Source organism: Harpia harpyja, chromosome 15, assembly GCF_026419915.1.
Source record: "Harpia harpyja isolate bHarHar1 chromosome 15, bHarHar1 primary haplotype, whole genome shotgun sequence".
Lineage (NCBI taxonomy): Eukaryota > Metazoa > Chordata > Aves > Accipitriformes > Accipitridae > Harpia > Harpia harpyja.
In genome coordinates this window covers 28,449,977-28,471,552 of record NC_068954.1, presented here as the reverse complement: position 1 = coordinate 28,471,552, position 21,576 = coordinate 28,449,977, and the positions used below count along the sequence as shown (strand labels likewise).

At 52.5% G+C, this 21,576-nt stretch overlaps 2 protein-coding genes across 2 annotated transcripts; both read left to right on the top strand.

Annotated features, from left to right (window-relative positions):
- Positions 1 to 438: 438 nt before the first annotated feature.
- LOC128151751 (separin-like) lies at positions 439 to 2,097 on the top strand. Its single transcript, XM_052809400.1, has 3 exons — positions 439 to 970; positions 1,101 to 1,278; positions 1,991 to 2,097. Exons 1-3 carry the CDS (start codon positions 566 to 568, stop codon positions 2,095 to 2,097), a joined length of 690 nt encoding a protein of 229 aa, XP_052665360.1. The 5' UTR covers positions 439 to 565.
- A 1,947-nt stretch (positions 2,098 to 4,044) lies between these two features.
- LOC128151750 (diphthine methyltransferase-like) lies at positions 4,045 to 11,761 on the top strand. The gene is given in 9 exon segments (XM_052809399.1): positions 4,045 to 4,146; positions 4,909 to 5,003; positions 6,702 to 6,868; positions 7,391 to 7,471; positions 8,242 to 8,299; positions 8,500 to 8,579; positions 8,582 to 8,659; positions 9,755 to 10,132; positions 10,135 to 11,761. Coding segments are annotated over 9 exon segments (1,281 nt in total). The 3' UTR covers positions 10,377 to 11,761.
- The last annotated feature ends 9,815 nt before the right edge of the window (positions 11,762 to 21,576 follow it).

Genomic DNA, 21,576 nt, shown 5'->3' with positions numbered 1-21,576 from the left:
TCAGCTACTGCCGTCAGCCTGGCGGGGGGAGGGCACAGGATCCCCTTGATCTTGGGTTTTTCTGGTGGCTGTTCATGTTTCCGTCTGAGGGAGGGCAGAGCATGGTTCCAGCAGTCTGTCTTAGACTCCCTGATGCTCCTTCACCTTTCTACTCCCTCCTGCAGCTCTGCCACCGCTGAGCAGATCATCCACTTGGTCACACCTCACATGGCTGTTCTCACTACTGCCATCCGTTCATAGGGAAAGGCTCTGGCACTCCCTGCAGCCTGAGACCTGGACGGCTGCATGTTTTCATGGGAGCTCTCTCTGGGTTGCCACATCCGTTCTGGCGAGTGCGGAGGATGTGGCTTTCTGCCAGGTGGATACAACCCAAGTCTATTTTAATTGGTTACAAGTTAATTTTCCCCAAATCGGGTTTGTTCTGGCTGGGCTGGTAACTGGCGAGTGACCTCCCTGTCTTGATCTTGACCCACGCAGCGGTTTTTGTCCTATTTCCTCACCATTTCCTCTGGAGGGGGAGTGGGTGAGCGGCTGGGTGGGCGTCAGGCTGCTGCCCCAGGGTAACATGGGGCTGGTCTGCAAGCCTCCAGCGCGTGGGATGCTGGTCTGGGACTGGGAGCTGGTGGCCGTGCTGGGGACGCCAGGTCTGTCCCCTCTGCTCCCTGCTCCACCGCCCCTTGCTGCGGCTCAGCGTTGCCCAAGGGCTCGGCGGCTGATCCTGCCCCGGGGTTTTGCTGCTTTGTCCCTTCCAGATGTCTCCTCGCTGGACACGGTCCTTGAGCTCCCGAAAGACACTTTCAACTGCATCAGCCGCTGCCGTCCCGGCGCGCTCTACAGCCAGCTCTGCCAGCTCCTGGCTCTGGCCACGGGGAACCAGGACCCCCTCCTCACCGCGTACCTGCTCTCCGAGTCGGTCTCTGTCGTCACTCACCATCAGCTGCTCAGCATCGCCCACAGGAAGATTCGGCGAGTCCCTCGGTCTCCCCTCCCTTCATCCCCGGAGCATCACAGAGAAGGGGCTCACCCAACAAAGAGCCCCAGCAAAGGCGGTTTTGGGGTGGTTATTCCCCCCCAACTGCCTTTCCCTCTGCAGCAAAGAGAAGAAGTCAGCGGGGGACGTGGCCGAGCAGCTCCGGGGGCTCTCCTTGCAGGAGGGGAGCGCTGCCCAGCACAGCCGCCCCCTCGCCGAGCTCCAGAGCCTTTTCATGTTCAGCTCCACAGGGCTGGGGTCTGAGGAGCGGGACAGCTTCTGGACGCAGCTGCAGCAGATGCCCAGCGGTCAGGGCTGATGGGAGCACAGGGACCAGGCAGCTCATCGCCTGGGACAGCAGTTCGAGAGGTGGTGTCACGACGCGGGCTGGACAGACCCGGGAGCTGCGGTGAATTCGGAACTCCCTCGGGCTAAGTTAAGGTGAAAGGACACCAAACGATCAAGTAGCCATTTTACTGGTGGCAGAAGCAGCCTGAACTTAGGAGGCACAACAGCAGGTAGCGGGGTTTCTCACGACAGGAATCGCCACGGAACCACCCCAGCGAAGCGTGTAACCCGTGGTAACCGTATACATCAAGTCAGGGAATAGAGAGAGCCCTCCCCTTGGGTCAGGGGGTTCAGAGCAGACGCCCTTGCTTTCTCAGGGAAGAGCCGTGGGGCGGCTGGATCCGCTCCTAGTGCCAGAGTCGGGCAACGGTTTTACGCCTTAAAGGGATGAGGGGCAGGGACTGTGGAAAAGGAAAGAGAGAAGGGGACAGGCAGAGAAAAAGGAAAAGCGCAAGAGGTCCCCGGTCCTGGGAGCAGACAGCTGAGGGGTCCGGCTCCGGTGGGCGAGCAGGTGGGGCTTCAGTTTGTGCCCCTTTATCATCCTTGCCCCTCCCGCGGGCGGGCACTCGAACTCGCGAGGCTAATTAGGTGTCCCGAGCGGTTCGTGAGCCTTCGGGAAATGGGCCGGTGGGCTTGGGGGTCGTTTGGGGAGTAACTTCCCCTTCCCTGCAGACGCGACCAGCTTGAGCTTTGAGCTGCCCTGCTCAGCACATCGGCACGGCATTATCAGAGCCCGGAGCGGCGCACCCTCCGGCCCGCCCTCCCCCGCCTGTCGCTGAGGGGTGCTGAGCGGCTTCTTTTCACCCGGGGTTCCTTGCCACGCAGCGTTCGTCGTTCGGCAGGACTTGCCCCACCACGACGTTTGAGCCATTAGCTCCTTCGGTCTCTCACGGGCGGGCGGGCGGAGATCTCGGGGGGGCTGCCCCCCAGCCCTCCTCACCAGCTCGCCCGCAGCTCGCCCGGCTGGAGGCGGGGGACAGGAGCCGTCCCGAGGCCGGAGCGGCTGCGGGCAGCCCACCTGGAGCACGACCTCTCGGCGGGAGCATCACCCCGGGGGGGTGCGAGGGCAGCCGGGGCTCACCCGGGGGGCTTCTCCCCGGAGGCACGGAGCGGGCACCCGCTTGCTGGACGGACAGACCGTCGCCCGGATGGGTTGCCGCGCCGTCGCCCTGCTCCTCGGCTGCAGCCGCGCCGCGGCTCCGGCCCGGAGGGACCGTGCACGGGGGTGGCTCCCACCCCCCTGCGCTCCGGACTCCTGGTTTCGCGCTGCCCAGGCTCGCGGCCCGTTGTCCTGGGCTCGCTGGCGCGATCGGAGAAATCTGGCAGAGGGAGGCGGAGCAGGGCGTCGCCCCAAACCGGCCGGGGTGGCTGTGCCCTCCCTGGGGTCAGCTCGGGGTCCCCACAGCCCCCCCTTCCCTGACGCCCCCGGCTCACCCCCTCCCTCGGTGCTCAGGCGCCTGTCCCGGAGCTGGAGCTTCTCGTCCGCGGCGTTGGGGTCGGGGAGGAGGTGCTCCGCGCCGGTGCCGCTGAGCTCCTCCTGCGCACACCGCTCGGCGTCAGGGACGAGGCAGCCGCGAGGGTTTGTCGGCAGAGCTGCCGCCTCCCTGCAGCACCGGCGGCCGTCTGGGGCCGGCGCTGGGGGGAGGCTGGACGGTAACGGGGGTGGGGGGGGCGAAGGCGCAGCCCCCAGGGACTTGCCGCGGCCCGCTGGTGGTGGGGCTGAAGGGCACCAGCCTCGCGGCGAGTCAGGCAGGGGCTGGGGGCGTGCGGGGTCCCTTTCCTTTCCCCCGCCCCGTGCCCAGAGCGCTCGGGGGGGGCAGCCCCTGGGTTCGCCCTGCTCTCCGGTCCCTGCTGCGTCGACCCCGTCTCTCCTCGGGAACTGAGGGGCGAGTGGCAGGGGTGCGAGGAAGGTCTCGAGGAGCGGCAGCGGGAGGAGGCCGAGGGAACGCCGTGGGTGGTTTTCTGTCTGGGGCGCAGCTGCTGGTTAAAACCGAGCAGCTGTCCTTCACCTGACACGCGCTCGAGCTGCAGAGCCCTTTCCTCAGGATGTGGTGGGTGCTAGAAGACTGTCTGGGAAGAGCCCTCGTCCGAGGGCGGTTAGGGACCAAGCTCGGCACCTCCCGAGCTGCCTGCGCCAGCATGCCCGGCTGGGCAGCGGCCGGGCCCCTCTGCCAGGCTGGGCAGCGGCCGGGCCCGGCGGGTCTTGCCCGCCCTTCGCGGGCCACCTCATCCGCCAGCGGTCGCCTCCGCAGCGGCCTTACATCCCGCGGACCAAAAGCCAGAGGATCGGCGCTGCCGTTCTCAAGCGAGAGCATCGCGCTGGAGCTGGGGTCGAGGCTCGGAGCTCGCGGCAGCGTGGTCTGTCCCTCTGGGGTCCTGCTTTGGCCGTTGGCGTGGCAGCAGCGGTAGTACTCAGCAGCCGAACTGTCCCTGGCTTCTTGGAGGGAAGGAGTCTCTGGTTTGTTCCAGTGAGCAGAGGCTGCGCTCAGAAATTCCTGTTACGCTCGTGGGGTTGTTTATGAACGGCCGGTCGGTGACTGTGGGCCGCTTCGGTTTATTTAATGGCACGTGACACATTTCCCCTGTGTGTAATTCCCTCCAGGCAGGTTTGTGGGAGCTCGAGGAGCCTTAGATTTTCTTTGTGAGATTTTGGGGTCAGGCACCTTCTCCTTGTGCATCCTGGAGTAAAAGTGATGACTTGGCTCTCCTCCTTAAAGACAAGAAAGATGGACGTTCAACACTTGTTGACCTTGACCTGCTGCGTTCCCGTGGCAGAGCGTCCCGCGGTTGGCGTTGCGGACCGTTTTGGCCGCCTGACTGGCAGCGAGGTGGGTGGCTGCAGCACCTGCTGCTGTTGAAGCCGTGTTTAACCCCGACTTAATACACCTCTGGATTTATTTGCAGTGCTCAGAGGCGCGGAGGAAAGCCGCATGGTTTCCGTGGCTTCCTCGGTATGCCTAGCTTTTTAAACGCTTCTTCTTTTGCCTTCCGATCGTGTTTCTCATCGATCCCGCAGATTTGCTCATGGCACCAGAGAGGCTGGCTGGGCTCTACCCACCTGCAGAGCGTGGGAGACGAGAGGCACGAGGGGAGCAGAAGCAAACCTGGAAACTGTCACTTGAGAATAAGTGTGGACTAACTGGTAAACACAGCAGAAGGTGCAAAGTTGTTAAAAAGAGGGAAGAGTTTTGGAGAGGGGTTTCTTTCCTTTGGTGAGAGGAGGGTGTATTCAGTAGAACGATTCCCACAGAGCGAAGAAAGCAGAAGCCAGCCTATAAGGGAATTCAAGAGTCAGGTCATGGCTTTTTCTGCACTTCCATCGCTCGCTGAGAGGAAGCAAAGTTTAAGGGGGACTTGGTGGGAGCTGGGCAGCAGAAGGGTGGGGATCCTGTGTATGCATATGTTTGCCCTTCAGCTAGTACTAAGCAATTGTACGTTGCTGTGGGAGAGTTCATCTCTTCCGTAGCGTGGGATCCTAATATGCTCATCGGTCTCTGGGAAACACCTGCCTACGTAGGAGTAAGCAGTACAAGTGGTGTTGTACACCCGCGGTCTTCCCAGTCGTAACCCACTCCTTTTCCTTCCAGTAGAAGAAGAGCTGCATGTTGGAGCCACGCTTCAGGGTCGATCTCGGAGCACAGCGTCTGGCCTTGTCTTTAGACTGGTCCACAGGACGAGAGCAATGGTGAGGATGTGAGGATGGGAGACAAAGGCTGATATTGGAGGTTGTGTGTGGCAGCTTTCAGGCGTAAGTTGAGGACTTTGCTGAATGAACCTTTGGTGGCTTCTTGTGAAGTAGCTTAAGACTTTCTTGGTCCCAGCTGTGTCCCTGCATCTTCTGGAAAGTTACTCTTTCCAGAGCAAGGGTGGCAAAGGAAGAAGAACCCATACCGTGGCCACTGTAACAGAGGCTAAAGCAACAACAGATGTGAGGTTGTGCTATGGTGACTGGTGGCAGGTGAGCCAGGGACGTGTCTTCTGTTGCCTTTGCTCAAAGGAAAGACCAGAGTGGGATGCAGGTGGATCCACTGGTTCCAACTCTGCTCTTAGAACAGCTGAAAGTGTGAAGTTCTGCTTAATATTCTTCTTAATATTAGCAGTATTAAGGACCGCTAATAATAGCACGTGTAGGAAGTTTAAATGTGGGTTAGGGAGAAACGGGAGAGAATTGGTTTGGAAGTGGCTCCTTCCTCTCTCAAATGCTCATACATTTGATTTCAGGAGTGGCATCGCTGCCTGAAATAACATGAATTAGCTGTACCTTGAAAGAGGTAGGGTGTATGTTTTCTGTTAAGCGCAAAACAGAGCGCGGTGCCTTTGGTGTGAGGCTGGAAACTGAGGGGATCGGGCAGTCGTGTGCTTAACGCTGTAGGGCGAATATTCAGTAGCTTTTGCTAATGAAAGCTGTTTCTGGGCATGCTGTTTAATGAATAAGTAGAATTCCCAGTTCTACTTTCTTCTTCCTTACGTTCCTTCTTCCCCTTGTCTCTGCCCTTCAAGATAAATGATCATTGCCATGATGAAAGGTCCCTTTAAAGCCTGTCACTGTTGTCACTTGAGAGACAAATAACCCCTTCTAGAAGCCGAATGTGCAACCTTCACATCCCTGTAGGAAGGGGGTGACCCCATATCTATTGCGTGGAAATTTGGGCGATTCAGTATGGTATAGTAGCTAACGTACAGTGTAGAAATGGGAAGAAGCCCTGAGCCGCCAAATCAGTACCTACAATTGCAGGTAACCAAACAGAAGGTACCTAGTTCGTGTCAGGGAATGTCAGAAAATCTGTGCGCTGTGCGCTGCAGAACCTTTGCCAGTGCTCCATGTACGTTGTGTCCAGAAGCCGAAGCTGTAGCGTGCCACAGGAAGAGAGCAGGAAAGGTCAGGATCCGCCAGCACTTCAGATGTCTGTGATAGCAGGGAAATAAAACATTTCTTCGTACTGCGGAACAGGGAAGAGACTCAGAGGTCCTTATTGGCCTGACCTGGAGGAAGAAAAATCCCTCTTTGCGTGGAATTTGTTTACTGATGTAATATCAAGCATGTGAGAAGTCACGTTATGCATCCAGGAGAAAGAAAGACCCAGGGCGGGTTTTCTTTCCCTTGCATGAGCGTGAGTGGTTTGCTCCCCCTGTGAGATCAGGGAATGGGGATGATTGGTGTAGATGAGTTTAAGATGGGATGGGCTGAAGCTGAAAAGAACTGTATAAACGTGTGCATTCCTTCCACTGTACTACCAGTTTCTGTCAATGTTTATTTGAACCAAACATATATAGCATTATGTTACACTTTCTGTCTATACTTTGGCTGCTATTTTTTACTCTAACAACTTCTTAGGACACAACTTTCAGTACTTTCTAATGTTTTCTCTGTATTCCACTGTAGTGGATATCCTTTGAGGGTGATCAGCAGTGATTCAGAGGGGAAGCTGCATCTTTTCTCCATAGATGAATCTGCTCCTTCTGTGCCTGTTGTGAACCAGTGGGAAGCTCACAAATTTGAGGCCTGGATTGCTGCTTTTAATTACTGGGACACTGATTTTGTGTATTCAGGTCTGTAAGGCTTGGGAATCTCATTTGGGGCCGGGGGTGTGCATCTTGTTTTGGGGATGTGTGTTCCTTGGGGTTTTACTTCCAGGGTTGGGTATGCTGCTTGCAGTCACAGCTCTTGAAAGAGTTGGGGGCCTCTGCTAGGGGTAAAAGGCTTCTTGATTGTGGGAAGTGGTTGGAGTTAATTAGGAGAAGCTGTGCCTTTTAAAGCGTACTTTGGCTGCCTGTTGGCAAAAAAGATGGTAATCTCTTGCGGTGTGCAAAAGAGAGCCAGAGAGCTTCTAGAGTCCAGTCTTTTTATCTACTAATATTTTTTTTTTGCTTAGCAAAGTGAGGGTATTGTTAACACACATCTCTTCTGTGGTGACGAGTACCGTGAGCTTCAAATGATGTTTGGTATGTCCGTTAAATGCTATGAGATCCGAGGGCTGAAAAGCACCAGCTCGGCGTTAACTGCGTTGCCTCGGCGCCCTGTGCTGCTCCTTTGGATGGTGCTTAGGGTCACAATGTTTTGTCTTTGTGCAGGAGGAGATGACAGCCTGCTAAAGGGCTGGGAAACCAGGTGCAGCCCAGAGATTCCTGTCTGCACCAGCAGGAGGGAAGCAAGCTCTGCCTGCAGCTGGACCCTACAGCTATGGTGTATGAACACAGGGTGCTACCGTGTCCCTTCCCAAGCCATGGAATTCAGAGACGTGCAGTGACAGTGGAGCCCTGCTTCTGCCTCCCTTGGGAAGTGGAGACATCTATTAGGTTTTTTTCATCAGGACAACTTCAGGTGGAAACTTTCTTGTCCATGTCCTTCAACGTAATAAACCACCTGCTCAGTTCCACCCGTGAAGATGGTGGTAGCTTCTTTCTAGAAGAAGGATCCTGATTTACACTTTTATTTTGGGAATTTTTGTGTGTGTTAAATTTGGATAGCTTATCATGGAAGGTTTTTTAGAAAACATTTTGGTCTCCACTGTTCACTCATTTGAAGTAATCTCTCTTTTCTGTAACCTTGAAATAAACTGGGGATTATTGCTATGGAAGTATTAATGTTGGAAGTAAAGTCTCCTGGGAATGGAGTTGTTTTGCTGAAACGCTTATGGGTTCTGAACAGCAGTTTATGGCGCAAATATTACTAGAAAATATTTGTGCGGAGAGTGTGTGAGTAGAAGTTTTGCCCTGGAAAGGCTGTTGGACTGTGAAGATGGAACTCTGCTTGTGCATTTCGCTGGACTGAGATTTGAGTTTACCTTACTCTTCTTTCCTGAGCCACCTTGATGCAGTAATGTGGACCCCAAATCCTTGAAATTGAAGGAAGAATCCCGTCTCAAACCGTACATTGCTGTCTCTTCCCTCTGCTGTATCTTCCTCTTTTGCAGACCATTCAGTGGGTGTGTGCAGCATTCAGTGCAGTCCCCATTGGGAGAATCTTCTGGCTAGTGGCAGGTAAATCCCTTCTAGCTGCTCTTCACTAGTGTGACCAGCCTCCTCTGTTACTTTGAACGTGCTACTGCTGCTCAAGGTGTGTTCTCCTCAGACATTCAGTGCGGTGAAGAGCATGCGATCTTTCCTAATTTTCTTCTGTACTTGTTGCGCTGAATCAGCTTTGCTGCTTGTGTGCGTATTTATTTGTGATATGTCTCCAGCTATGACGAGCACGTGCTGTTGTGGGACACCAGGAACATGAAGCAGCCACTGGCAGACACCCACACTGAAGGTGGAGTTTGGAGCCAACCTGTGATTTTGGGCTGTTAGCAGCCTGCATGCAGAGTGGATTCAAAATCCCTGACTCCTGCGGAACCACGGGTGAGCGTTCAGTGGAACAGAGATGCTCTTGCGCTGCTCTGCTGCTGTCCGTTCCTACCTCAGGGTTAACAGGGGAACTCCAGCTGTGAGCTTGCTAGAAAGATTTAGATGGTGTTAACAGCCATAGACTTTTATTCCAACTTGAGGTAACTCTGCCAGCTTTCCCAGACTTATCCTCGCTGTTGGCCTGATTGCTTGTGCAAAGGCACCGTCATTATTCATGTGTACATCTCTTGTAACTTCTTTTCATGGGATGAAAGCCTGTTTGTTTTGGTGCAAAGGCATTACCTGTTGACATCATGGGTTCAGGTTTGTATTCATCTTGATGGTTCAGAGAGGTTCTTCCGAATGTCAGGTGGTGCTTTACTGTCAGCAGAAGTTACTGACCTGCTGGTGGATTGGTTATTGCGTCAGAAAGGAAATGCTGTGCAGTCTGGTTAATCTAGAAGAACACGAATAAGCTCTCCATGTGAACCAGAAGGTATTGACATGATTAAAAGCTGTTTGCGCTTACATTACAAATACAATCTTGCATAAAATGGTTGCCTTCCTGGGTTTCTCTGGGCCTTGGGCAGATCCACAGCTTGTGAAATGAGGATAACTTTTCTCCTGTATAGGGAAGGGAGGAACTTGATGTCCACTGGGATAGTAATCCGAGTAAGCATTTGACTCTGAAAGCTCATGGAAGGAACACATCTGCAATTTATTAATAACCAGAACCTGGTCTGGCAATCTCACGAGTTGTATTTATAGCTCAGTGGCGATCACCATGTGATCTGTCTTGTCTGTCTTGAGCCTTTTTAGGTATTTTGAATAACGAGCCTCTTAAACCTCCTGCCTGTTAAACTCTCTTCTCCTGTCTGCTTACTGAACTGTGGAAAATCAAGGCTGATGAGAGGTGGCTGAAAAATTGTCAGGAGAGGCAGTACCTCATTTCTCCTAGAATGCCTCACCCTGTTGTGAAGAAGACACTAAACCAGGGAACTCTTCCTGTAGGACACAGCCAATGCTGGAATGGCTTGTGAGCAGCCTGCAACAAACCATTTCACAACTTAATTTCTGCTCGTTTCTTTTTTTCCCTTTTTTTTTTTAAAGCGGAAAACATGGAGGAATGTATCATCCTGTTGTCCTACGTCTTGCACAATTCCTTGGCCTACAGGGCTGACTGGTCAAGGCTCTGTCCGAGGGATTCCTTGATTGCAACACAGGACTCTGCTGCCACATGCTGGTCTTCAGAGGAGCTTGTGGGAAGGTCAGAGGAGGGAGACAAGAGACTGAATTTGCAGGTCCAAAACCTGAAGATAATTTATGAGTCTCCTACAGCTACTTTTGATGCAATACTGGATGAGGAGAGTGATGGCTCTGCCTCGCCGCCTAAAGCAGAGGGGGGGCCTAAGCTGTCTGGGGATCCTGACCTGGTTAGGGGCCCTGATTTCAAGGGGAGTTTAGATTTGGCTGGGGGTCCTGACCAAGGAGGGATCCCGAGTCAGCCAGTGGTTCTGACTCGGGAGCTAAGAGACCTGACGGAATGGGCCCGGACAGAAGCAGTGATTCAACCAGGTCTCTAGACAGCCCGAAAGAAATGAGCATTGTAGCAACTTGTTCTTTCTGTGACAATATCCTCCATGTCTGGAAGTGGGAGATGAGCCCGGTGACCCCTTTGGAGATGCCAAGTACTGGATCTCCATATGAAAGAACAGTAGAAAGTTTGCATTGACTAGTCCCAAGGGAGAGGGTTAGGCAAAGTCCTGGACTGAGAGCAACATCTGAGCTTCTGCCCTGCCTAATTTCTGTTGGGCTTTTCCGGTTTTACGGTTTGGCTGGTGAGTCTTTTGAGGCCGATACTGATGGGATTAGTGGTGGGGTTTTTTTCAGCACTGAGGAAAGTCTCTGCTTTGAGGCGTGTGGTCAAGCACAGACACGTTTATTTAGTTTTCCCTTGATGTACTAGTTCAAAGTAGGACAGCCTTCCTCTCAAAGGCTGCTTGTTTGTACCTTATATTTGAATCCCTTCAAGGCTGGTTTGCATTTATACGATTGATCTGTTAAGCCCGTTCTCTTCATTCTGTCACAAACCAAAATTGTCTGTGCTGCTCCGTGTAGACAAACACACAGTATGTGGTCAGAGGGTTCCCCGAATGTCTCAGAAAAGCTCATGAGTAGAGGCTTAGCCGTGTGTGTAGCTTGCTGTGTGAGCTGTGAACTAGTAAGTACCTTGAGAAGATACTCAAAGACAGTGCAGATACTGACAGTGCAATGTGCTTATAGTGGTCTTTAGTAGAGAGAAATTCTTTATTAGAATGGAAATCCAGACTGGCTGGTACGACAGACAGCAGTTCAGCGACAGGAAGCTTTGTTCTGAGCCTGGCCCTTCTTGGAAGGATTCTGGTGTATCTGTACAGCCTAATTTTACATCAGACTCATCACCTGGTTGCAATCTCCCTTTATCACTCTCCAAGCTAAGCACAACCTGGTTTAGCATAAATTGCGTAGTGAGCCCTGCTCCGTTTTCATGCCACACTTAACCACCCCCCCATAGCCTCTTGGTATCAAACTGATATTTTCCGTTCTCCACAGCGAGACATACATTTAGGTCCAAAGTCAAGATCTTCCAGTTTTGTAAAGGTGAACGGCTTTAAGATCAAAACCTCCGAAAAGTATAAGCAGTGTTTCCTGACATCTTTTAAGTTAAAAATAAGTAAGTACAGAACCCAAAATCTTAACAACATTGCCCTACCTCCCTCCAGGAATGGCTGCAGAATTTCTCTTGGTTGCTCCATTAGCTGTCGTCTTTCACTGTGAAATATCAGCAAAACACCGTTTCTGGAACACTTTCTCTAGCATCTTCCTAGAAACAAAACCCCAGCTTAAACTAGGTAAGTAACTTCTAACTTGCACGGTTTCTCTTTGAGGGTCCTAAAGAATTAGTTGCCTGGAGGGGAAGGAACACCAGCAACAGGTATCTGTCTGTAACAGTGCTGCATCTAAAATGAGGTACAGCAGATAAGAATTTTACTGCTTTGAAACTCCTTTTTCAAGGGTGAATATGTATTTTAGAAAACATTCTTGAGCACTGTTACCTGAAGATTCATGTTAGTATTGTGAACAAGAGGGGAGACCCACGCTGGAGCAGTCTGTGCCTGAAGGACTGCAGCCCATGGAAGGGACCCACGGTGGAGCAGTTCATGAAGAACTGCAGCCTGTGGGAAGGACCCACGTTGGAGAAGTTTGTGGAGGACTGTCTCCCATGGGAGGGACCCCATGCTGGAGCAGGGGAAGAGTGTGAGGAGTCCTGCCCCTGAGGAGGAAGGAGCGGCAGAGACAACATGTGATGAACTGACCATAAACCCCATTCCCCGTCCCCCTGCACCGTTGCGGAGGATAGGTAGAGAATCTGGGAGTGAAGCTGTGCCCGGGAAGAAGGTAGGGGTGGGGGGAAGGTGTTTTAAGATTTGGTTTTATTTCTCATTACCCTGCTCTGGTTGACTGGCAATAAATTAAGTTAATTTTCCCTAAGTTGAGTCTGTTTTGCCCATGATGGTAATTGGTTGAGTGATCTCTCCCTGTCCTTATCTCGACCCATGTGCCCTTTGTTGTATATTCTCTCCCTTGTCCAGCTGAGGAGGGGAGTGATAGAGCGGCTTTGGTGGGCACCTGGTGTCCAGCCAGGGTCACCCTGCCACAGTGATCTATCTTTCTTGATCATTTTGATTTTAAGAAGTCCTTCACAGTTGATCCTTGTGAGGACCTTCTGCCTCGTCCTGTGATGGCAATTCCTTTTTCTCTTGGTGACGAAGCTAAATGAAGAGGTCATCCTGATCTGGAACCAAGGACAAAAACTGGGACCAGAACTGCGTGTCGTACTTAAGATTCAAGTACTTGTAAGGTTCAAGACTTACAGGGGGACACACCTGTCCCTGTACTCAGTTTGTTTCCTACTTGTTCCCAATATTTGGTTTGCTTTTTTCCCCCCTGTTCTGGTAGGTTTTGAGCTGGCATTTGTGAGACTATTTTAACTGCCAGATTTTCTTGCTGAGTAACAATAGCTGCCACAGGACCCAAGACAGTAAATGTGAGATTAGAGCTTTTTCCCATGTACACAATTTTCTTTTTATGATGAATTTAATCTGCTGTTTTATGACTTATTTTCTCAGTCTCATAAAGTCCTTTACGTTCAGTTCTCATCCTTGTTGCTCCAAATAACATAGAATCATCAAAAAAGTTATCACCTCACTGTATGACCCTTTTTAGGACTATTTAGGAATGCGTTGAACTGACACCAATGCAAAACTCCACTATTGACCCCTCTCCACTGAATGTCTTGTGTTTGCAAAGTGGGCTATAGTTGAAAGCAAGCTGTTGGAAAATACAATCAAGTTGTGTTGTACGTGCCAGATGAGGCATCGAGATGTTTTTATGGGGGCTTTTTGCCAGTCGTGGGAAACTGATTTCACCTTCCATTTGGTGGTAGGCTGTGTTACCAGCAGGTAGAACATGAATTCTTCAGTTTGTAGAAAAGAGCATACAGGCTACTATGGTAACGTATAGCTTTAATCAACTGGATGAAAGATTGTGTGTCTGTAAATAGTGTGTAGCTTCTTGTAACTTCTAGGAACTCTACTAAGTCACAGTCCAAGTCTGAGCATTTGTTTCTTTGCTGTTGCTGTGCATGAGAGAGGAATTAATTCCTGTTATTTTGCCCTGTGCACACTGAGTTGTTCAGCTCACAGAACTTTGGGGGGGAAAATGCTGCATATTTTGCATGTGAGCTTGTAGTTTAAACTTCTTGCATGTTTGATGTTTTAATTAAGCATTAAGTATTTACGAATGTGCTTGACTTGTAGACATCTTTTACTGAGCAAAGTGTTCTTCAGGCCTCCAAACATAATTAATATTAATTAACAAATAATTCTTTTCAACTTTAGGAGTTACTAACTTCTTTCCCCTGTAAATTCCTACCGCAGCTGACCGCAATTGCAATTGGAGCTGCAGTGGCATTGCTACTGATAGCAATTGTTGGGTTTGTCATTTACAGAAGAGTGAAACAATCATAGCTACGTATGTTTTAAAAACGGTTTTCTCAGCTGTCTTCAGTATTTTATAATAACATGTGGTAAATTCTATGCCGATTTGTAATAATTGCTTTCTGTGAAGGTAGGGGTTCTTGCAGGGAAACAGCTTTAGAAGGATGAAGAACTTGTGTTGATTCACTTCCCCAGGTCTGAACATAGAATTCGGAACTGTCGCACGCAGGACGCTGGAGGTTTTTCTTTCTCTAGTGTATGATAGCCGTAGTATCAGTTGGCATGCAAATAACTTCAACCCTGCTGCGATTTCACTGTTAAAGTAATGAGAAATGGGTGAATTAGAGTTTTCCTTTGTGAGATTAAATTCACCTGATCCTTCTCTCTGTTTAGAGAGCCTTTGTATCTCCTCCAGCGATTAGGTAGAGCCTCAAGCCAGCTCTTCCCTAGTCTGGCTTGGCTAACCAGAGTTGGATAATGAGCTGTCTTGTGTTGGTTTAAATTCCAGATGCTGGCCACAAGAGCTTGCTGCTTAGTAGACAGGAGCCACCGCTGTTACAGAGGTAGCAAAATTGACAGCCTGTGCTGAGTTTTCCTTCCCTTAGCACAGAACCGCAGATGGATTCTGATGTGATGCTTCTCTGTTTTTTTCTTCGGCAGCCGAGCCCTCGTCGGAAATATTTTCTTCGGCAGCCGAGCACTCGTCGAAAAAAAGGTCCCCGGCAGACGAGCCCTTGTCGAAAATTTTTTTCTTTGGCAGCCGAGCCCTCGTCGAAAAAAGGTCCCGGGCAGCCGAGCCCTCGTCGAAAATTGCTTTCTTCGGCAGCCGAGCCCTCGTCGAGAAAAAGGTGCCCGGCAGCTGAGCCCTCGTCGAAAATTTTTGTCTTCAGCAGTTGAGCCCTCGTGGGAAAAAAGATCCCCGGCAGCCAAGCCCTCATCGAAAATTTTTTTCTTCGTCAGCCAAGCCCTCGTCAAAAATTTTTTTCTTTGGCAGCCCAGCCCTCGTCGAAAATTTTTTTCTTCGGCAGCCGAGCCCTCGTCGAAAAAAAAGGCCCCAGCAGCTGAGCCCTCGTCGAAAATATTTTTCTTCGTCAGCTGAGCCCTCGTCGAAAATTTTTTTCTTTGGCAGCCGAGCCCTCATCAAATAAATGGTCCCCGGCAGCCGAGTCCTTGTCGGAAATTTTTTTCTTCGGCAGCCGGGCCCTCGTTGAAAATTTTTTCTTCGGCAGCCGAGCCCTCGTCAAAAAAAAAGACCCCAGCAGCAAAGCCCCCATCAAAAATTTTTTTCTTCGGCAGCCGAGCCCTCGTAAAAATATTTTTCTTTGGCAGCCGAGCCTTCATCGAAAATTTTTTTCTTCGGCAGCCAAGACGTCATCGAATAAAAGGTCCCCAGCAGCCGAGCCCTCGTCGAAAATTTTTTTCTACAGCTTCCGAGCCCTCATTGAAAATTTTTTCTTCGGCAGACGAGCCCTCGTCGAAAATTTTTTTCTTCAGCAACCGAGCCCTGTTTGAAATATTTATTCTTCGGCAGCCAAACCCTCATCGAAAAAAGAACACCCGGCAGCTGAGCCCTCTTCGAAAATTATTTTCTTCGTCAGCTGAGCCCTCATTGAAAATTTTTTTCTTTCGCTGCCGAGCCCTCATCAAAAAATTTTTTTTTTGGCTGCCGAGCCCTCGTCGCAAATTGTTTTCTTCGGCAGCCGAGCCCTCGTCGAAAAAAAGGTCCCCGGCAGCCGAGCCTTCTTCGAAAAACTTTTTCTTCATAAGCCGAGGTCGCGTTGAAAATTTTTTTCTCTGGCAGCCGAGCCCGCGATGAAAAAAAAGGCCCCGGCATCCGAGGCCTCGTCGAAAATTATATTCTTCGGCAGCCGAGCCCTCGTCAGAAAGTATTTTCTTCGGCAGCCGAGCCCTGTTCCAAAATAAGATCCCAGGAAGCAAAGACCTCATCGAAAATTTTTTTCTTCAGCAGCTGAGCCCTCGTCAAAAATTGTTTTCTTCAGCATCCCAGCCCTCATCAAAAATTTTTTTCTTCGGCAGCCGAGCCCTCGTCGAATAAAAGGTCCCCGGCAGCCGAGCCCGCATCGAGCATTTTTTTTTCGGCAGCCGAGCCCTTGTCGAAAAAAAGGTCCCCGGCAGCCGAGCCCTAGTCGAACATTTTTTCTTCGGCAGCCGAGCCCTCATTGAAGAAAAAGTCCCTGGCAGCCGAGCCCTCATAGAAGAAAAGGTCCCCGGCAGCCGAGCCCTCGTCGAATATTTTTTCTTTGGCCACCGAGCCCTCGTCGAAAATTTTTTCTTCAGCAGCCAAGGCCTCGTTAAAGAAAATGTCCCCGGCAGCCGAGCCCTCGTCGAAGAAAAGGTCCCGGCAGCCGAGCCCTTGTCGAAAATTTTTTCTTCAGCAGATGAGCCCTCGTCGAACATTATTTCTTCGGCAGACGAGCCCTCGTCGAAAAATTTTCTTTGGCAGCCGAGGCCTCATCGAAGAAAAGGTCCCTGGCAGCCTAGCCCTCGTCCAAAATCTTTTCTTCGGCAGCCGAGCCCTTGTCGAAGAAAAGGTCCCCGGCAGACGAGGCCTCATCCAGCATTTTTTTTTCGGCAGCCGAGCCCTTGTCGAAAAAAAGGTCCCTGGCAGACGAGCCCTAGTCGAACATTTTTTTTTCAGCAGATGAGAGCTCGTCGAAGAAAAGGTCCCCGGCAGACGAGCCCTCGTCGAACATTTTTTTTTTGGCAGACAAGCCCTCGTTGAAGAAAAGGTCCCCGGCAGCCGTGCCCTCGTAGAAGAAAAGGTCCCCGGCAGACGAGCCCTCGTCGAACATTTTTTTTACGGCAGACGAGCCCTCGTCGAAGAAAAGGAATCTGGCAGACGAGCCCTCGTCGAACATTTTTTTTTCGGCAGCCGAGCCCTCGTCGAAGAAAAGGTCCCCGGCAGACGAGCCCTCGTCGAAGAAAAGGTCCCTGGTTGACGAGCCCTCGTCGAAGTAAAGGTACCCGGCAGACGAGCCCTCGTCGAACATTTTTTTTTCGGCAGATGAGCCCTCGTCGAAGAAAAGGTCCGCGGCAGACGAGCCCTCGTCGAAGAAAAGGTCTCCGGCAGACGAGCCCGCATCGAGCATTTTTTTTTCGGCAGCCGAGCCCTTGTCGAAAAAAAGGTCCCCGGCAGCCGAGCCCTAGTCGAACATTTTTTTTTTTAGCAGACGAGAGCTCGTCGAAGAAAAGGTCCCCGGCAGACGAGCCCTCATTGAAGAAAAGGTCCCCGGCAGATGAGCCCTCGTCGATCATTTTTTTTTCGGCAGACAAGCCCTCGTCGAAGAAAAGGTCCCCGGCAGCCGAGCCCTCGTCGAAGAAAAGGTCCCCGGCAGCCAAGCCCTCGTCGAAGTAAAGGTTCCCGGCAGCCGAGCCCTCGTCGAAGAAAAGGTCCCCGGCAGCTGAGCTCTCGACGAAGAAAAGGTCCCCGGCAGACGAGCCCTCGTCGAAGAAGAGGTCCCCGGCAGACGAGCCTTCATCGAAGAAAAGGTCCCTGTCAACGAGCTCTCGTCCAAGAAAAGGTCCCTGTCAGACGATCCCTCGTCGAACATTTTTTTGTCGGCAGATTAGCCCTTGTCGAAGAAAAGGTCCCCGGCAGACGAGCCCTCGTCGAAGAAAAGGTCCGTGGTTGACGAGCCCTCGTCGAAGTAAAGGTACCCGGCAGACGAGCCCTCGTCGAACATTTTTTTTACGGCAGACGAGCACTCGTCGAAGAAAGGGTCCCCGGCAGCCGAGCCCTCTTCGAAGAAAAGGTCCCTGGCAGTCGAGCCCTCGTCGAAGAAAAGGTCCCCGGCAGCCGAGCCCTCGTTGAACATTTTTTTTTCGGCAGACGAGCCCTCGTCGAAGAAAAGGACCCCGGCAGACGAGCCCTCGTCGAAGAAAAGGTCCCCGGCAGACGAGCCCTCGTCGAACATTTTTTTTTCGGCAGTTGAGCCCTCGTCGAAGAAAAGGTCCCCGGCAGACGAGCCCTCGTTGAAGAAAAGGTACCCGGCAGATGAGCCCTCGTCGAAGAAAAGGTCCCCGGCAGACGAGCCCTCGTCGAAGAAAAGGTCCATGGCAGACGAGCCCTCGTCGAAGAAAAGGTCCCCGGCAGACAAGCCCTCGTCGAAGAAAAGGTCCATGGCAGATGAGACCTCGTCGAAGAAAAGGTCCCTGGTTGACGAGCCCTCGTCGAAGTAAAGGTACCCGGCAGACGAGCCCTCGTCGAACATTTTTCTTACGGCAGACGAGCCCTCGTCGAAGAAAGGGTCCCCGGCAGACGAGCCCTCGTCGAAGAAAAGGTCCCTGGCAGTCGAGCCCTCGTCGAAGAAAAGGTCCCCGGCAGACAAGCCCTCGTCGAAGAAAAGGTCCCGGCAGCCGAGCCCTTGTCGAAAATTTTTTCTTCAGCAGATGAGCCCTCGTCGAACATTATCTCTTCGGCAGACGAGCCCTCGTCGAAAAATTTTCTTTGGCAGCCGAGGCCTCATCGAAGAAAAGGTCCCTGGCAGCCTAGCCCTCGTCCAAAATCTTTTCTTCGGCAGCCGAGCCCTCGTTGAAGAAAAGGTCCCCGGCAGACGAGGCCTCATCCAGCATTTTTTTTTCGGCAGCCGAGCCCTTGTCGAAAAAAAGGTCCCTGGCAGACGAGCCCTAGTCGAACATTTTTTTTTCAGCAGATGAGAGCTCGTCGAAGAAAAGTTCCCCGGCAGACGAGCCCTCGTCGAAGAAAAGGTCCCCGGCAGACGAGCCCTCGTCGAACATTTTTTTTTCGGCAGACAAGCCCTCGTTGAAGAAAAGGTCCCCGGCAGCCGTGCCCTCGTCGAAGAAAAGGTCCCCGGCAGCCAAGCCCTCGACGAAGAAAAGGTCCCCGGCAGACGAGCCCTCGTCGAACATTTTTTTTACGGCAGACGAGCTCTCGTCGAAGAAAAGGAATCCTGCAGACGACCCCTCGTCGAACATTTTTTTTACGGCAGACGAGCCCTCGTCGAAGAAAAGGAATCCGGCAGACGAGCCCTCGTCGAAGAAAAGGTCCCTCGTTGACGAGCCCTCGTCGAAGTAAAGGTACACGGCAGACGAGCCCTCGTCGGAACATTTTTTTTACGGCAGACGAGCACTCGTCGAAGAAAGGGTCCCCGGCAGCCGAGCCCTCTCGAAGAAAAGGTCCCTGGCAGTCGAGCCCTCGTCGAATAAAAGGTCCCTGGCAGCCGAGCCCTCGTCGAATATTTTTTTTTTGGCAGACGAGCCCTCGTCGAAGCAAAGGTCCGCGGCAGACAAGCCCTCATCGAAGAAAAGGTCTCCGGCAGACGAGCCCTCGTCGAAGAAAAAGTCCCCGGCAGACGAGCCCTCGTCGAAGAAAAGGTCTCCGGCAGACGAGCCCTCGTCGAAGAAAAGGTCCCCGGCAGACGAGCCCGCATCGAGCATTTTTTTTTCGGCAGCTGAGCCCTTGTCGAAAAAAAGGTCCCCGGCAGCCGAGCCCTAGTCGAACATTTTTTTTTTTAGCAGACGAGAGCTCGTCGAAGAAAAGGTCCCCGGCAGACGAGCCCTCATTGAAGAAAAGGTCCCCGGCAGATGAGCCCTCGTCGATCATTTTTTTTTCGGCAGACAAGCCCTCGTCGAAGAAAAGGTCCCCGGCAGCCAAGCCCTCGTCGAAGTAAAGGTTCCCGGCAGCCGAGCCCTCGTCGAAGAAAAGGTCCCCGGCAGCTGAGCTCTCGACGAAGAAAAGGTCCCCGGCAGACGAGCCCTCGTCGAAGAAGAGGTCCCCGGCAGACGAGCCTTCATCGAAGAAAAGGTCCCCGTCAACGAGCTCTCGTCCAAGAAAAGGTCCCTGTCAGACGATCCCTCGTCGAACATTTTTTTGTCGGCAGATTAGCCCTTGTCGAAGAAAAGGTCCCCGGCAGACGAGCCCTCGTCGAAGAAAAGGTCCGTGGTTGACGAGCCCTCGTCGAAGTAAAGGTACCCGGCAGACGAGCCCTCGTTGAACATTTTTTTTTCGGCAGACGAGCCCTCGTCGAAGAAAAGGTCCCCGGCAGACGAGCCCTCGTCGAAGAAAAGGTCCCCGGCAGACGAGCCCTCGTCGAACATTTTTTTTTTGGCAGCCGAGCCCTCGTCGAAGAAAAGGTCCCCGGCAGACAAGCCCTCGTCGAACATTTTTTTTTCGGCAGTCGAGCCCTCGTCGAAGAAAAGGTCCCCGGCAGACGAGCCCTCGTTGAAGAAAAGGTACCCGGCAGATGAGCCCTCGTTGAAGAAAAGGTCCCCGGCAGACGAGCCCTCGTCGAAGAAAAGGTCCATGGCAGACGAGCCCTCGTCGAAGAAAAGGTCCCCGGCAGACAAGCCCTCGTCGAAGAAAAGGTCCATGGCAGATGAGCCCTCGTCGAAGAAAAGGTCCCTGGTTGACGAGCCCTCGTCGAAGTAAAGGTACCCGGCAGATGAGCCCTCGTCGAACATTTTTCTTACGGCAGACGAGCCCTCGTCGAAGAAAGGGTCCCCGGCAGATGAGCCCTCGTCGAAGAAAAGGTCCCTGGCAGTCGAGCCCTCGTCGAAGAAAAGGTCCCCGGCAGACAAGCCCTCGTCGAAGAAAAGGTCTCCGGCAGCCCAGCCCTTGTCGAAGAAAATGTCCCCGGCAGACAAGCCCTCGTTGAACATTTTTTTTTCGGCGAACGAGCCCTCGTCGAAGAAAAGGTCCCCGAAGCTGAGCCCTCGTCGAAGAAAATGTCCCCGGCAGACGAGCCCTCGTTGAACATTTTGTTTTCGGCAGCCGAGCCCTCATCGAAGAAAAGGTCCCCGGCAGATGAGCCCTCGTCGAACATTTTTTTTTCGGCAGCCGAGCCCTCGTCGAAGAAAAGGTCCCTGGCATACGAGCCCTCGTCAAACATATTTTTTTCGGCAGACGAGAGCTCGTCGATGAAAAGGTCCCCGGCAGACGAGCCCTCGTCGAAGAAAAGGTCCCCGGCAGACGAGCCCGCATCGAGCATTTTTTTTTCGGCAGCCGAGCCCTTGTCGAAAAAAAGGTCCCCGGCAGCCGAGACCTCGTCGAAGAAAAGGTCCCCGGCAGCCGAGCCCTCGTCGAAGAAAAGGTCCCCGGCAGCTGAGCCCTCGACGCAGAAAAGGTCCCCGGCAGACGAGCCCTCGACGAAGAAAAGGTCCCCGGCAGACGAGCCCTCGTGGAAGAAAAGGTCCCCGGCAGCCGAGCCCTCATCGAAAATTTTTCTTCGGCAGCCGAGCCCTCATTGAAGAAAAAGTCCCTGGCAGCCGAGCCCTCATAGAAGAAAAGGTCCCCAGCAGCCGAGCCCTCGTCGAATATTTTTTCTTCGGCCACCGAGCCCTCGTCGAAAATTTTTTCTTCAGCAGCCAAGGCCTCGTTAAAGAAAATGTCCCCGGCAGCCGAGCCCTCGTCTAAAATTTTTTCTTTGGCAGCCAAGCCCTCGTCGAAGAAAAGGTCCCAGCAGCCGAGCCCTTGTCGAAAATTTTTTCTTCAGCAGATGAGCCCTCGTCGAACATTATTTCTTCGGCAGACGAGCCCTCGTCGAAAAATTTTCTTTGGCAGCCGAGGCCTCATCGAAGAAAAGGTCCCTGGCAGCCTAGCCCTCGTCCAAAATCTTTTCTTCGGCAGCCGAGCCCTCGTCGAAGAAAAGGTCCCCGGCAGACGAGGCCTCATCCAGCATTTTTTTTTCGGCAGCCGAGCCCTTGTCGAAAAAAAGGTCCCTGGCAGACGAGCCCTAGTCGAACATTTTTTTTTTTAGCAGACGAGCCCTCGTCGAAGAAAAGGTCCCCGGCAGACGAGCCCTCGTCGATCATTTTTTTTTCGGCAGACAAGCCCTCGTCGAAGAAAAGGTCCCCGGCAGCCGAGCCCTCGTCGAAGAAAAGGTCCCCGGCAGCCAAGCCCTCGTCGAAGTAAAG

What these genes read in the sequence shown, in the direction of transcription:
- LOC128151751 (XM_052809400.1), top strand. Translation starts at nt 566, where the DNA reads ATGGGGCTGGTCTGCAAGCCTCCAGCGCGTGGGATGCTGGTCTGGGAC. An exon ending in CCCACAGGAAGATTCGGCGA is followed by an intron (nt 971 to 1,100) that starts GTCCCTCGGTCT and finishes TGCAGCAAAGAG; the next exon opens with AAGAAGTCAGCGGGGGACGT. An exon ending in GCTGCAGCAGATGCCCAGCG is followed by an intron (nt 1,279 to 1,990) that starts GTCAGGGCTGAT and finishes CCTTCCCTGCAG; the next exon opens with ACGCGACCAGCTTGAGCTTT.